We start from the raw sequence: 16,524 nt of genomic DNA, 5'->3' as shown, positions 1-16,524 counted from the left end.
TGTAAACAAACAACATCAATATATATATATATATATATATATATATATATATATATATATATATATATATATATATAGTGTGAACGGCTGGCACTTCTCTTCAAAGAGACTTTTTGGGCCAGGTGCCTTCAGCGGGGGAACAGCCAATGGATGCCCCAAACATACAGTGGGGGTAGCAGCGGCACTCAGGACTTCATGAAGAAAAAACGACAAGTAGCCAATAGCAATGACGTTTCAGCCCTTTCAGGCTTTTATCAAAAAACAGCTTACAGTTTTTTGATAAAAGCCTGAAAGGGCTGAAACGTCATTGCTATTGGCTACTTGTCGTTTTTTCTTCATTAAGTCCTGAGTGCCGCTGCTACCCCCACTGTATATATATATATTTATATCACTCCTATTAAAAGTGTCAGCTGAAAAGTTCCCAAAATAACTTCTTTATTTATTAACAGTTTCCTATATAGCGCAGCATATTCCATTGCGATTTACAATGGGAGACAGTGATAAACTGGGTATTTACAGAAAGGCAAAGGTATGAGGGCCCTGCTTGCAAGAAATCTGTAGGGAAATAGGCATTGATACACAAGGACAGATATTCTTTATTTCATTAATTTCACCCAGCAGTTTGGCCAGGGGTCAGGAGGATGCAAAATGTGAAAAAAGAAAGAGATGATAAGTGTGGACTGTACAGTGGGGATGTAATGAGCTAGGAACGGTATATGACTGTTAAGTGGCTGGTTCTGGAATTTGATAAGTTTGCCTAAAGAGGTAAGTTTTCAGTGAATGCTTGTAGGTTTGGAGACTGGAGGAGAGTCTTATTGTGCGTGAGAGGGCATTTCACAGAGTGGGTGCACTCCAGAGAAAGACCGGCAATTGGGAATGGGAGCGAGTGATGAGTGTGGCTGAGAGACTTAATTCTTGTGAGCGTAGAGGTCGGGTTGGAAGATATTTTGAGATAAGAGATGTATGTTGGTGTAGTTTGGTTTAAGGCTTTGTGTGTAAGTAAACAAATTTTGTATTGAATATGGTATAATATAGGTAACCAATGAAGGGACTGACTGAGTAGCTTTGCAGATGATGATCGTCTGGCTAGGAAGATTAGCCTCCCAGCTGCATTCATTATGGATTGCAGTGGTGAGTGTCTGTATTAGGGAAGGCCAATAAGGAGACTATTGCAATAATCAATGCATGAGCTGATGAGCGCATGGATTAGAGTTTTTGCTTTGTGTAAGCTAAGGGAAATATTTTTATATGTTTTTTTTAGGTGCATGTAGCATGATTTTGCGACAGATTGAATGTAGGGAACAAAGGAAAGTTCAGAGTCAAGGATGACAACACCTAGGCAGCGAGCTTAGTGGTAGGAGTTATTTTCATATTCTCAACAGCGATAGAGATATCTGGTTGGTAAGTACTATTTATTGGTGGAAATATAATTAATTCTGTTTTAGAAATATTCTGTTTGAGGTGGCGAGATGACGAGATGACATCCAGGATGAAACCACAGAAAGGCATTCAGACACACAGCCCAATACCCACAGAGACAGGTCCGGGGTGGATAGGTAGAGCTGAGTATCATCCGCATACAAATGATATTTAAATCCAAAAGAGCTCATTAGTTTGCCAAGAGATGAGGTATAGATAGAAAAGCAGAGGACCTAAGACTGAACCCTGAGGTACTCCAACTGATAGATGTAGTGAAGAGGAGGTGGAATAAGAGAAATGAACACTAAAGGAGCGGTTAGCTAGGTAGGATGAGAACCAAGAGAGGACTGTGTCTTTAAGACCTAGGGATTGTAGTGTTTGTATGAGAAGTGTGTGGTCAACAGTGTCAAAAGCAGCAGAGATATCTAGAAGAATTAGTAGTTAGTAGTGGCCTTTAGACTTAGCAGTGACCAGATCATTCACAACTTTAGTGCGGTCTCTGTGGAGTGTTTGGAACAAAAGCCTAACTGAAGCGGGTCCAATAAGTTGTGCTAGTTAAGAAAGTGTGTGAGGCGAGTGTAGGCAAGTCTCTCAAGTAGTTTGGAGGTGCATCGAAGCTGAGAGATGGGATGGTAGTTTGAGAGAGAACTTTCAGAATCGGAGTAATAAATGTGTCAAGACTCTGGCAGGGAATTGAGCCGATCACCTGCATACCAATTCATCTCAGATCTTGCCAATCTTATCCCTGAAGTAGGCAGCAAGATCATGGATAGTGGCTCGTGGCTTGGGTGAGCGAGGGTTGGGAAGTGATTTAAATGTATTAAAAATAAGTTTTGGGTTAGAAGCTTGAGCAAAAATGAGAGCTTGTAAATGTTTGTTTGGCAGTTTCCAGGGCATAACTATAGTAGATAGTCTTATATGTTAGAAGTCCAGTGAACTGTGAGATTTATGCCATTTATGTTCAACTTTCCAAGAAAGATTTTGTAGGTGTCTTGTTAATTTAGAGTGACACGCTTGGAGTCTAGGCCTACGTGGAGTGTGGTGGGTAACTGGAGCCACTTCATCAAGGGCTTTTTTGAGAGTTAGGTTCAGGTGTGATACTGCCATGTCAGGAGTAGTGAATGCAGAATCAGGTGCAAGCTATTTCAAGTCATTGTAAAATTCCAATAACTTCAGTGCTTTCAATCCGAAAGGAATACAATATGTGCACACCAGAAAAAATAAATGTCAGACATATAGCGATGTCTTTCTGCCAGGCCCCTGTTTTCACTTTCCTTCCCTCTCGATGTTCCGAGGCATTAACATGCACTAATGCATGTTGTTCATTATAACATCTTTCGGGAGTTCTTACTGTGTGTATGTGTGTACACACATCCAAAGAATATTGGCCCCATACTGTAGGTAGAATTTTTAAATGCATTTCCTAACGCATTATTGCCATCAATCAGTGAAAGTAAGGGGGCAGGTGTAGGATTACATTTTCATGTAATGCATCCCAAAGTGATTTTAATATATGTATGTGTCATCTGAGGTATCTTAATTTTGAGCTAAATCAATAACTATTTGTAGCTGACAACAGTCTCTATTTATTGTTTATTTCTTTTTTTCGCCTAATCTCTACAATTCAAAAATATGATTAAAAATGTAAGTGAAAACAATTCAGAAGTCAACATCTGCATGTAACATAGGGCTTAAATTTCTCCACTTATAATCACGTCTGTAGCCTTTTAAGGACAATTGCTCATCCCTCCAGCAACAGTCAGGGGAACATCTTTAATCATACAAGATCATCCCAATCTTCAAGGAAATGTTATGTTCTGATGTTCTTTTTCTCGACATCCGATTAAACCTGATTAATGCCTTGCAACCAGTAATTACATGCCTTCTGCTGCATCGTCATCTGTAGAGGGGGGGATACAAGCTTTTGGTTTTCTCTCAATTGGTAACATACTGCTACCATCTTTTCACAGCAATTGGCCACATGTCAGACCCAAGGATTATCGAGACATTTCACCTAAATCTCTACAATTTCTTTGAAGAATGACAGAGAAGCATCTGCTCAATATTGCTGGAGATTTGTGGCTCTGATGCTGTGGTTTTCAAGACGCACAAAAACTGGAAATTAAAAATGTCTTTGAGGTTTACATTTTGTAATATAAATCTTTGATGTAGGTCAACCATAAAATACATCAGCTTGTTAAAATGACTGTAATGCTTAAACCCCTTCTGAGCAAACATTGTGAGTTTCTAAAAAGGGAGATGACAAAATAAATTGGTTCACAAAAGTATTATTTCATATTAATATTTCAGTTTGTCACATTATAAAAAAAAACCTGTTAGTGGATAAGAGAGAGGGTTTTACAATTTATTATGAATGAGGCAATGACATTATATTATGCCACAAAGCATAGGCAGGAAATATATATTTTGAAAGGTACTATATATAGTGAATAAAAGTATATCTACTGTAATTACAGCATTTAAATGACAACAAAACACCTTGTATTGCACATGTCCTAAGGCTTTTTTATTCAGTTGTTAGTCGCAAGGCAATGCAAAAAAAAAAGACAAAAAACCTTTCTGAGACCACACAGATTAATTGGATATGTAACACCTACACATCTGTGCAACTGAATTTAAATCTGTATATGAAGCACTACGATGCTGTGGTTTTAATCACGGCAAGATACTAGAACTCTGTGGGCCAAATAGCAAAATGTTTAAGGGACCCCCCAACTAACAACTACACTACGGCAATAGGACTAGTGCCGTACAGGAACAGTTGTTAGTGTTACCTATGATTTTAACGCTAGCCCACAAAACAACTTACTGCAACCTTTTTTTACCGTAATCCTGTATTAAAACATAGATTGCTCTCATATATACATACACCGTTCTAATACATACGCCTCCACCCGAATAGATACTGTAATGTGCAGATGTGTGTGGCTATTTGCTTTGGTGCAAACACAATTTTTTTTTAATTTGAATGTAGGTTCTTGAAACAACATGCCACATGAATTCTACCCATGAAGAGTAACCTATGCAGAATATAGAATAGAATAATAAGAATTGCGTTTATATAACACTTTCCCCAACAGGACTCAAGGCACGTTCGCATGCTAGGGGTAGCCCTGCACAGCTCAGCTAAAAAGTCATTTGCAAATAGTTGGACACGCCCGTGTTGTCCAGTCTATGCCCCTGCAATGCCACCCCTTAGACTGCGGTTGCATTTTTCTGATTAGTGAATAGCAATTACCGTACTTCGGGGTCTGAAGCTGAATAAGTCCCATAATACATAAGATTTAAGTAACACAACAGGAGGCAAGTCATACACAAAAAGGAAATCCTTGAAAGTACAGTAAGTATAATAGCCCTTATTCAGCTCTTATCACAGTACAAATTTGTTCCCAAAATGGGCAAAACCATGTACACTGCAGGTGAAGAAAATGTATCATGTATAGAGAGTGTTAGATTTGTGAGAGTCATTTTGCTTCTGTGCAGGGTAAATACTGGCCACATTATTTTTACACTGCAATTTAGATTTCTGTTTCAACACACCCCACCCAAATGTAACTCTCTCTGCACATGTTACATCTGCTCCACCTGCCTTGCACGTGGTTTTGAGAACAAATTTGTACTGCGATCAGATCTGAATAAGGACCAATATTCATTCTGCCAATCTGATCAGCCATTGATATTAATGATCTGTGATCCGTCACAGAATTGTCAAAAAACAGCATGTTATTATATCCAGCTTCACCAGAATTAACCATTTTTTGGTTGGAATTGGCAAATCAAAAATCTTAAACATGTTGGATTTCCCCATTCTGCTGACCCAGTCATCAGCAGAAAAAGGAACTGCCCCAATAACTGGCAGATGTATGGGGATCTATACACAAGCATAACAGAGGAGGAGGAGCTTTTTTTTCCAAGACCCATGGATGCCTACATGGACCCAAGAAGACACAATCTACGCCGAGGAGGATGTAAGTATGGTTTCCCTCCACAGGTACCCACAGTGGATTTCTACTGGAGAAGGGGACAGATCTACTATCAAGATAGGCGAGTATGTATTAAAGTTTTATTTTTGTACTGTGCCTTTGCGTATTTATTTAACTATTGGTTCTGTTGTGGAACTAGAGAGTCCCAGCAAGCCCATTGATGGGTCGCATGCTGGGACTTGTGGTTCTCCAAGTCTCAGTATGCGGAACAGGCTTGCAGGGACTCATAGTTCCACAGAAGAACCCAATGGTTTATTCTATTTTTTTTTACACACAGATCAGCCCGTTACTCACAGCCCAGGGGCACTGGGGACAGCCCCAGGCTCCAGCCTGGGCAGGAAAGTTCTGGAGGGGGGGACCAAAGCTGACCGGTCAGGGGGTAATGCTTTGGCCGTGGGACCTTATATAATATGTGTCCCCCGGCTGTGGCATTACCCTGCTGGCGGGTTCACAAAATAAGGGGGACCCCTACTCGTTTTGTCCCCCCTATTTTGGGAACCAGGAACCGGCCTTTTGAGTCTGGGGCTGGTTACGGCCATGGGGGGTTGGGGGGCAGGACTGTTCCGTGCAGGCTGCTGCCAATACATATTGATATTTAGTGGCCGTATATACGCCCGCGAAATCCGAATCCATACGACATCGGCAAATACAACTGGTTTCTAAATTTGCCTATGGAATACGAATTTGCAAATGACATACCACGGCCATAGCAGTCGTATGCATTCGTATTCAGAATACAAATATGAAAATTTGTATTCCTATTAAATTTTCCCCAAGTGTCATTTTTAAATGTAATAAACATTTAAGGTACAATGGGGTAGATGTATGAAGCAGTGATAAGGGAGGAAAAGTGCTGGTACTTGTGACTTATCTGGGCGCCCAATGTTGAAATTGTATGCCAGTACCCTAAGCATGCGATTTCCCTTGAAATTCCCTTGAAGAGAAAATCGCTGTTGCACTGTATGCTATTGTATTGCATGCGATGCGATTTGATGCGATTTGAATATGTACAGGCACCCAGATGCCTGTTTCATATGTGAAATGGCCCCCCAGACCCCATTTTTAATTGTATACCCACCCTGATGGCTAAATGACCCCCATTGTTAAAGCCACCCCACTATCAACGCCAACCCGAAGCGTGGCGAGCGCAGCGAGCCCGCGAGGGGCGTCGGTACGCGTCCTCCGACCTTTTCATACCCCCACAATCCACGTCGGCGTGGAGTTGATTTTATATAGTGTGGCGAGCCCGAAGCGTGGCGAGCGGACGTGGATACCTTCACAGCTATACGCGTCCCCTCGCGGGCTTCACAGGTATTCGCGTCCGCTCGCCACGCTTCGAGCTCCGTGGCTCGCTGCGCTCGCCACACTATATAAAATCAACTCCACGCCGACGTGGATAGTGGGGGTATGAAAAGGTCGGAGGACGCGTACCGCCGCCCCGCACGGGCTCGCGGCGCTCGCCACGCTTTGGGTTGGCGTTGATAGTGGGGTGGCGTTAACAATGGGGGGCATTTAGCCATTAGGGTGGGAATACAATTAAAAATGGGGTCTGGGGGGCCATTTCACATATGAAACAGGCATCTGGGTGCCTTCACATATTAAAATCGCGGCAAATCGCATCGCATGCAATCTGATTGTATGCGATGCGATTTGACGCGATTTTTCGGTGCGATGAAGAAAATCGGGCGCCCAGATAAGTCACAAGTACCAAAGTGCTAAAGTGCCTGGTACTTTATCTCTGACCAATCAGCCCCATACTGTCCCGTTTTAAACCCAGGCTGTTACTTAACAGTCAGGAGCTGATTGGCTGGTAATAAAGTACCAGGGACTTATCACTTCTCCCTTATCACTGCTTTATACATCTACCCCAATGTTTCAATTATACAAAAATAAAACCTAAGAAAACCACATTACTTATTTTTACAGAATTTTATTTACTAAATTAATGAAGCGGTATAAGTAGTTTTTTTAAATCATGTGAATTTGAAAGTACCAGGAATAGGAAAGCTAGTGTAGTAGAATTATTTATTTTTAGTTATTAACTTTAATATACTGTATGCATTCAAACTATACTACACAGCTGCACTTGCCTGAAGCAGAAATAAATGGAACAGAACCAAATGCATCTTCGGAATGCTTGCTTTGTGAAGGAAGAAGGGTGACTGTGGGTGTCCTGCACTCTTCAGGTTTATCTGGAAAGTAATGTGAAAAACATAACAAAAAAATAAAATAAAAATGAAGAAGTGCATGCTAGTCTAGAACATAAATTAATAAATAAAATAACCATGCAAAATAATAAAATTTATGATGAAGTGATTTTATTAACCCAAAAACATGGATTGACTTAAAAAAAAAGAAAATATGTATAAAAATATATCTGTATAAAAATGTATTTAAAAAAAAATTTGACTTTTGTTTCGGTTTAATGATCTAAAGTCACAGCAGTATTACATTATTACAATTCTCTGCATTGCTGACCAGCATAATGATGTATTCTTATACTGTATAAAACAAGATTGCAAATACAAGGTATTCAGGTATTAACAGTGACCTGCAATTCATAATTATATCAATTGCATACAAATCAGTGCTCTGATAATTCATAGAATACAGCATGTGCCAGTTACTGGTTTTACAAGTATCAGAGATTTTCTTTCATACACCAAAGTACCAATAGTAACATCATCTCAGAGGTAATTAAGCCACTACTTCCAATGGGATGGAATGAACTTTGTTAAGCTGCATTAAATTAAAAGAATATAATGGTACAGAGTAGTACATTAAAATAATATAATGGTATAGAGAAGTACATTGTAAGAACACACCAGTACACAGAATAGTACTTTGGAAGCATATATTAGAACATAGAGTAGAACATTGGAAGGATTTAAAAAAACTGACATTAACCCCTTCCTGACAGAGCTAGTTTTTGCGTTCCTGACAGAGCCATTTTTTTCAAATCTGACATGTCTCACTTAAGTGGGGATAACTTTTTTTTGCTTTTACTTATCCCAGTGATTTTGAGATTGTTTTCTCGTGACACATTGTACTTCAAGTTAGTGGTAAATTTTCGTCGATACAGTCTGTGTTTTTTTGTGAAAAATACCAAAATGTCGGAAAAAAATGGAAAATTTTGCGATTTGCAAAATGTTAAATTTTCTGCTTGTGAGACAAATAATCTTACCACTCAAAATAGTGAATAACTAACATAGACCATATGTCTACTTTATGTTGACATCATTATTTCAACTTCCTTTTAATTTTTTGGGACACTAGGAGGCTTACAATATGAATAGCAAATTCTCAAATTTTCAAGAAAATTTCAAACACTGATTTTTTTAGGGACCAGTTCAGTTCTGATGTGACTTTGAGGGACTTGTATGTGAGACACCCCCATAAATGATGCCATTTCAAAAACTGCACCCCTCACAGTATTCAAAACAGCATTTTGGAAGTTTGTTAACCCTTTAGGTGTTTCACAGGAATTAAAACAAAGTGTAGGTGAAATTTCAAAATTTCTTTTTTTTTTGCAGAGTTTCAATTTTAATACATTTTTCTAACGAATACAGTAGATTTTACTAGAGAAATGTGACTAAAAATTGATTCCCCCAATTCTTTTGTTTTCATAAATATCCTATATGTGGCCCTAGTGTGCACGGTGACCAAACCACAGGCTTCATAATAGAAGGAGCACCTACTTGATTTTGGAGCCTCCTTTTTATGAGATTATTTTTTAGGCACCATGTAGGTTTCTAGGCACCATAAGATGCTAAAAGTTAGGAACCCCCCCACAAGTGACCCCATTTTGCAAACTACACCCCTCAGGGAATTCATCTAGGGGTATAGTGTACATTTCAAACCCCCAGGGGTTTCACCAATTTTGATACAACTGGGCTGTGAAAATGAAAAAAATTAATTTTTCATTTTCACAGCTCAGTTGTATCAAAATTGGTTAAACCCCTGGGGGTTTGAAATGTACACTATACCCCCTGATGAATTCCCTGAAGGGTGTAGTTTGCAAAATGGGGTCACTTGTGGGGGGGTTCCACTGTATAGGTGCTTCAGGGGTCATTCAACCAGAATCTGTGCTGCAAAATCCAAAAATCACTCCTTCCCTTCTGAGTCCTGCCATGCACCCAACTGGTATTTTTTGGTCACATGTGAGGCATTGCCGTACTCGGGAGAAATTGGGGCACAGATTTTGGGGTGCTTTTTCTCCTTCATTCCTTGTGAAAATGAAAAATTTTGAGCCAGATCTGCATTTTTGTGTAAAAAATGTAATTTTTCATTTGCACAGCCCAGTTGTATCAAAATTGGTGAAACCCCTGGGGGTTTGAAATGTACACTATACCCCTAGATAAATTCCCTGAGGGGTGTAGTTTGCAAAATGGGGTCACTTGTGGGGGGGTTCCACTGTATAGGTGCTTCAGGGGTCATTCAACCAGAATCTGTGCTGCAAAATCCAAAAATCACTCCTTCCCTTCTGAGTCCTGCCATGCACCCAACTGGTATTTTTTGGTCACATGTGAGGCATTGCCGTACTCGGGAGAAATTGGGGCACAGATTTTGGGGTGCTTTGTCTCCTTCATTCCTTGTGAAAATGAAAAATTTTGAGCCAGATCTGCATTTTTGTGTAAAAAAATTTAATTTTGTACACAAAAATGCAGTTCTGGCTCAAAATTTTTAATTTTCACAAGGAATGAAGGAGACAAAGCACCCCAAAATCTGTGCCCCAATTTCTCCCGGGTACGGCAATGCCTCACATGTGACCAAAAAATACCAGTTGGGTGCATGGCAGGACTCAGAAGGGAAGGAGTGATTTTTGGTGGTGGAATGAATGGCGGGTGCTATGTCGCATTAGCAAGACCCCCGAAGCACCAATACAGTGGAACCCCCCCACAAGTGACCCCATTTTGGTCACCAGCTTTGGGAGGGGGGCTGGCGCTGCGGCTGGCGGGGGGGTGGGAGGGGTGCTGGCGCTGCGTCAGCCGGGTGGGTGGGAGGGAGGGGGGCTGCCGGGTGGGAGGGGGGGGGGGGCTGGCGATCGTTGGTGATCGGTGCGGTATACGCACACACACACACACACACACACACACACACACACACACACACACATATATATATATATATATATATATATATGTGTGTATATATATATATATATATATATATATATATACATATATATACACACACATATATATATATATATATATATATATATATATATATATATATATATGTGTGTGTATATATATATATATATATATATATATATATATATATATATATATATATATATATATATATATATATATATATATATATATATATATATATATATACACACATTTGCCCATTATTTTTTATTTTATTTTATTTTTCACTTTTCCAGCAGCAGCATGATGCTGCTGCTGCGGGGGGGAGGGGGGAGGAGGGGAGCGCAGCGTGCGCTCCGGACGTAGCGGTGGAGCCGCTGGAGCTGCTGCTGCTGCCGGGTGAGTGCCCGGCGGGTGGGAGGGGGGTGCTGCCACTCGGTGGTGATCGTGCTGCACCGATCACCACCGTTTTCTGTGTTACCGAGCGGCTTAGCCGCCGGTAACACAGGAAACGCTGTGATTGACTGTTCAGATTTGAACAGCCAATCACAGCGATCGCCGACCGGGGGGGGCACCCCTGCCCCCCCTGGGCGGCGAGGGGGGATGTCTGCTGTCAGGGACAGCAGACATCTCTTAACTGTCACCGCGTCTATAGACGCAGTGACAGTTAGAAACCATGACGTACATTTATGCCATGTGTCGGGAAGTACTTCCCGACCATGACGTAAATGTACGTCAAATGTCGGGAAGGGGTTAATGAGCAAGCGGGCCAAATGTTAGAATAGACAATGCTATACTGTAGTTGTGTTACAGCAATAAATCACAATAAAAACATCTCTAAAGTTTGACAGTCACTAATTCTGCAGTAAGATGGCGCCATTCAAGCTTTTTATGTATTGTAAGCATGACGCTGTGGATACCCTGAATAATTTTTACCCAATAATAAGCAGCCTAAAGACATAAATAAAAATTGATGATTGCAAAATATTACTAAACTTAAAATTGTGAGACTCGTGAACTGCCAGTGTACACAACACAGCTTTTACCTGGCATTCTCCGAACTCCCGGTGAAGCAGTTCTACCCGGTAATTTGCCTTTTAACACAGGTTTTTGTTGCAGTGTGAACGGGTCAACCTGTGTCTGCATACCCGTGTAAACAGCAGGTTTGGAGACCCAGGAATTTTGACAAGGGTTGAACTGTTCACACTGAAAAAAACCTGCGTTAAAAGGCAAATTACCAGGTCGACATGCTAGACCCGGCAATTTGCCTAGCAGTGAGAACAGGGTATTACACAGGTTCAGTAGCTGACTTTCACCTGTTTCAAGCCTGCATTTCACCTGGTTTTAATCAGCTATAACTTTAATCTCATACAACTGTATAGTAAAGTAAATAGCATCGCACCCTATGCGATCGCACCGCCCGGGAGGAAAAATAGCAGTGAATAAATTACATAGGAAAATTGCATCGCATGCAAAACACGCGAATGCGATGCGATTTCACTACGGCGCCCTGCTAGGAAACAAGTACCATTTTATTTCAATTTTCATTTCTTATTGATAAAGTTAAGAGAATGATCGCTAAAAAAATTTTAAGAGTCTTAATAATGTGGCACTGTGCTAATTAAGCTGGTAATGGATGGTGAAGAAGGAAAAAATAGATAATAAAGATTACAAGAATAGAAGTTTAAAGCATACAAAGCACCTGAAAAGAAAAATTGGTTAAAAATAATGTTTACACTCTTAATAATAGAGTGAGTGAATGTCCTGTGGGTACTGTGCTTTCCCTACCTCTATTGATAGATGTCAGGGTCAAGCGGGAGAGGTTTGCTGCTGCAGCGTGGAATAGCCGCTACTTGTGCTTCCTATCCACCGGCGTCTTCTTTGATGTTACGTCGCTTGCCAGACGTGTGCGGCAGCTTGTAGGACGGGAGATGGTCAGGGTGGCAGGATCCTCACGGCGGACAGCAGTGAAACAACGTGTTTTGTGCATCAAGCACTTTTTCAACTTGAAAAAGTGCTTGATGCACGAAACGCGTTGTTTCACTGCTGTCCGTCGTGAGGATCCTGCCACCCTGACCATCTCCTGTTCTACAAGCTGCCGCACACGTCTCGCAAGCAACGTAACATCACGGAAGACGCCGGCAGCCGCAAACATCTCCCGCTTGACCCCGGAATCTATCAATAGAGGTAGGGACAGCGCAGTACCCACAGGACATTCACTCACTCTATTAAGAGTGTAAACATTATTTTTAACCATTTTTTTCTTTTCAGGTGCTTTGTATGCTTTAAACTTCTATTCTTGTAATCTTTATTATCTATTTTTTCCTTCTTCACCATCCATTACCAGCTTAATTAGCACAGTGCCACATTATTAATATTCTTAAGAATTTTTAGCGCTCATTCTCTTTACCATTTGAGCTGCTTTAGTACACTGGATATCACTAAAACCTGCACTGTTGGTGTGCCTTGAGGACCGTGGTTGGGAATGCCTGTTTTAGAGGGTGTTAACTAAATAAGAAGTAGCTTCTGATTGACCCTGCCCCGTTCTCGGTCAGCTCGACCGAGAAAATGCAGGCGGGATTCAATGTCCCGCCTGCAGGGGAGCGAGAAGGGGGCGTGGGGAGATGGTCGCCGGCGATTGAATACCCCCTAACAGTTTTCGTACGTACTGATTTTGTAAATATTTATAATAATGGCCCCCAAAGAGAAAAATAACCTACCTATAGTCTATAAAATGCATATTTTACATTAAGCTAAATACAACAGCTGTCATGATCAAAAATGTATTAAACCTACAGATTCATATGTGCAATAACATATACTTATTTACAAATAACCCGGTGCAATACATACAGCATATTATGTGAACGTACAATAATGGTAATACAGACTTTTAACAATAAACATTGAAAATTATTTCATAAATGTTTAACTTTTCAGTAATAAATACAAACTATATTTTGCAATATTGCATTGGCTACAGAATGGCTATTCTATTGAAATAGTACATTTCCGTGTTGCAGCAATAGGATGCAAGATATCTTCCTGTTGTGTAAACAGCTGAAAGTGTTAATAGAAATAATGGCTTTTTATTATCTACTATCCATTTGAAACTTTATTGAATTTGTACATTAACATGGCAGTGTTGATGTTATGTTTTAATGGTTGCCAAAAGATTACTAGAAGGGGTACAGAAAAAGAGAAAAGTAATGTTAGAGAGGAGAGGCAATATAACACATTATCACAGTACACCAGTGATTTTCAACCTTTTTACCTTGCGGCACACTAAATAGGACTTTAAAATTGCCAAGGCACACCCTAAGATCCCCACAGGGCAAAACACATTGGCCACCACAGGAAAAAAACAAACCTATTAGCCCCCACATTAAAAACAATCACACTGATCCCCACAGGTAACTAAAATAAAATACATTGGCCCTTTACATGAAAAGAAGAGACCAGTAAATAACATTTGAACTGGTAGTGGCTGTAAATGGGTTTGGGCATCTCTAGATGTGGGGGCACACTTGAGAACAGCTTAAGGCACACTGGTTGAAAAACACTGCAGTACACTCTCAAATTAATAGTATGCGCCAGGCAAAGAACATAGAACATTTTAAGAAGGCATATAATGGACATATTGGAGAAAGTCTGAGAACATATAATACCAAAATGTGCTATAAAGAAAATAATTGAAGTACCAGATGGGAGTAGGCAGGGCCACCATTTAGGGGTGGGGGGGGTGGGTCTAGGGGTACTTCAGTAGAAATGGGGCCCGGATGACAGCATTGAGGTTAGTATCGAGCTGCAATATCACTAGAGACGCACACCCTAATGCACACACCTCCGGGCCCAGTGCCTCCCCGCCGCATCATGCTGTCAGTGACAGTGTACAGCTGCAGCAGTGTGTCTAAATTCTATATCTCAATACAGTGGTTATTTCTTATCACAAAATACAAACACAATTTAACATGTGGACAGTGGCCTTAGTAGCCTATGGCCGTTTCACCTAAAAGGCTTTATATCAAGGCATAAATCTGAGGACGGCATAATATACAAAAGCCGCTTATTCCTCAGGGGAGACCTGTACAAGTGATAACACTCCACACTGTGGCAACTTTGTTTAAAAAACATACATACACATCAGAGACTCCTCTATTAAGAAAGTAACAAGAAAATACAAAATAAATTGAACTATCAATCTAAGAATTGTATGGTGTGTATGATAGTGTGAGATTTGACAATTTTGCAAAAAAAAAATATATTCTAGTGGTAAAAAAATAAAATAAGAATACACACTCTCACTGTGTCTGAATTAAAGTGTATTAGTTATAAAATAATAATAAAAGTACATTAAAGATACACAGAGAAGGGTGGTGTATATCATTATCTATTTGTACTTGCACAAATAAACGAAAAACACACAGGGACATCGTATCCCTGCAAATTAAGGATTTAATGAAACAGTCGTCTGACACTGTTTTAATACACTTATTCCAATTTCTTTATCTTTCTCACATCTGTAGCTAACGTTTTAATATTTCACCTTTTTATTAGCAATATCATTAAAAGTTATATTTTATAATTATCAAAAGAGGATGTCTTAGTGCACCCAGCAATACTTTATTTTCTTGTGTGGTTGTGTAGTTTTCTGGGTGTACAGTATTTGAAAAACGCAGGTGCTCCCAGGCGTTTCTGAGGAGGGTCTGTGACATCAGCAATGACACTTCCAGTCTGTTTCAGTCACATATAAGTGGCAGCATTCGATCTACTCACAATTACACAGATGGCAAAAACTCGTTGATGGTTTGAGAATTGCCTATGGATTTGTGAATGGATAGCAATGCCATAATGCTTCCTGGTGACAAAATCTAAACTAAATTGTAACAGCCTTGTATACAGATATATAAAAATATATAAACATGTAAGTAATGTTAAAATTGAATGCCTCAATTCCCTTTTTGGTTGGTTGCATTCATTAACCCCTTCCTGACAGAGCTAGTTTTTGCGTTCCTGACAGAGCCATTTTTTTCAAATCTGACATGTCTCACTTAAGTGGGGATAACTTTTTTTTGCTTTTACTTATCCCAGTGATTTTGAGATTGTTTTTTCGTGACACATTGTACTTCAAATTAGTGGTAAATTTGGGTCGATACAGTCTGTGTTTTTTTGTGAAAAATACCAAAATGTCGTGAAAAAATGGAAAATTTAGCGATTTGCAAAATGTTAAATTTTCTGCTTGTGAGACAAATAATCTTACCACTCAAAATAGTTAATAACTAACATAGACCATATGTCTACTTTATGTTTCCATCATTATTTCAACTTCCTTTTAATTTTTTTGGACACTAGGAGGCTTACAATATGAATAGCAAATTCTCAAATTTTCAAGAAAATTTCAAACACTGATTTTTTTAGGGACCAGTTCAGTTCTGATGTGACTTTGAGGGACTTGTATGTGAGACACCCCCATAAATGATGCCATTTCAAAAACTGCACCCCTCACAGTATTCAAAACAGCATTTTGGAAGTTTGTTAACCCTTTAGGTGTTTCACAGGAATTAAAACAAAGTGTAGGTGAAATTTCAAAATTTCATTTTTTTTGCAGATTTGCAATTTTAATACATTTTTCTAAGGAACACAGTACATTTTACTAGAGAAATGTGACTAAAAATTGATTCCCCCAAATCTTTTGTTTTCATAAATATCCTATATGTGGCCCTAGTGTGCACGTTGACCAAACCACAGGCTTCATAATAGAAGGAGCACCTACTTGATTTTGGAGCCTCCTTTTTATGAGATTATTTTTTAGGCACCATGTAGGTTTCTAGGCACCATAAGATGCTAAAATTTAGGAACCCCCCCACAAGTGACCCCATTTTGCAAACTACACCCCTCAGGGAATTCATCTAGGGGTATAGTGTACATTTCAAACCCCCAGGGGTTTCACCAATTGTGGTCCAACTGGGCAGTGAAAATGAAAAATTAAATTTTTTACACAA

The 16,524-nt window shown here is 39.8% G+C and overlaps 2 protein-coding genes across 3 annotated transcripts in view; one reads left to right on the top strand and one right to left on the bottom strand.

The window, feature by feature from the left end:
- The window catches only part of PAQR3 (progestin and adipoQ receptor family member 3), a 44,833-nt gene extending 41,153 nt beyond the window's left edge, over window positions 1-3,680 (top strand). The window contains exon 8 of the mRNA XM_083175590.1: window positions 3,390-3,680. The gene's annotated coding sequence lies outside the window, so the exon portion shown is untranslated. The remainder of the gene's footprint in view (window positions 1-3,389) is intronic.
- BMP2K (BMP2 inducible kinase) overlaps window positions 1-16,524 on the bottom strand; it is a 200,970-nt gene that overhangs the window by 5,776 nt on the left and 178,670 nt on the right. Inside the window, exon 15 of one of the 2 annotated variants that reach the window (XM_083175555.1) lies at window positions 7,514-7,615. The exons of the other annotated variant lie outside the window; for it this stretch is intronic. Within the exon in view, the coding sequence (XP_083031681.1) occupies window positions 7,514-7,615 (102 nt within the window). The remainder of the gene's footprint in view (window positions 1-7,513; window positions 7,616-16,524) is intronic. 2 annotated transcript variants of the gene reach the window in all.

This window comes from Crinia signifera, chromosome 1 (assembly GCF_055691185.1).
Source record: "Crinia signifera chromosome 1, ASM5569118v1, whole genome shotgun sequence".
Lineage (NCBI taxonomy): Eukaryota > Metazoa > Chordata > Amphibia > Anura > Myobatrachidae > Crinia > Crinia signifera.
Note: the sequence above shows the minus strand (reverse complement) of the source record. Positions and strands in the feature narration are given on the sequence as shown.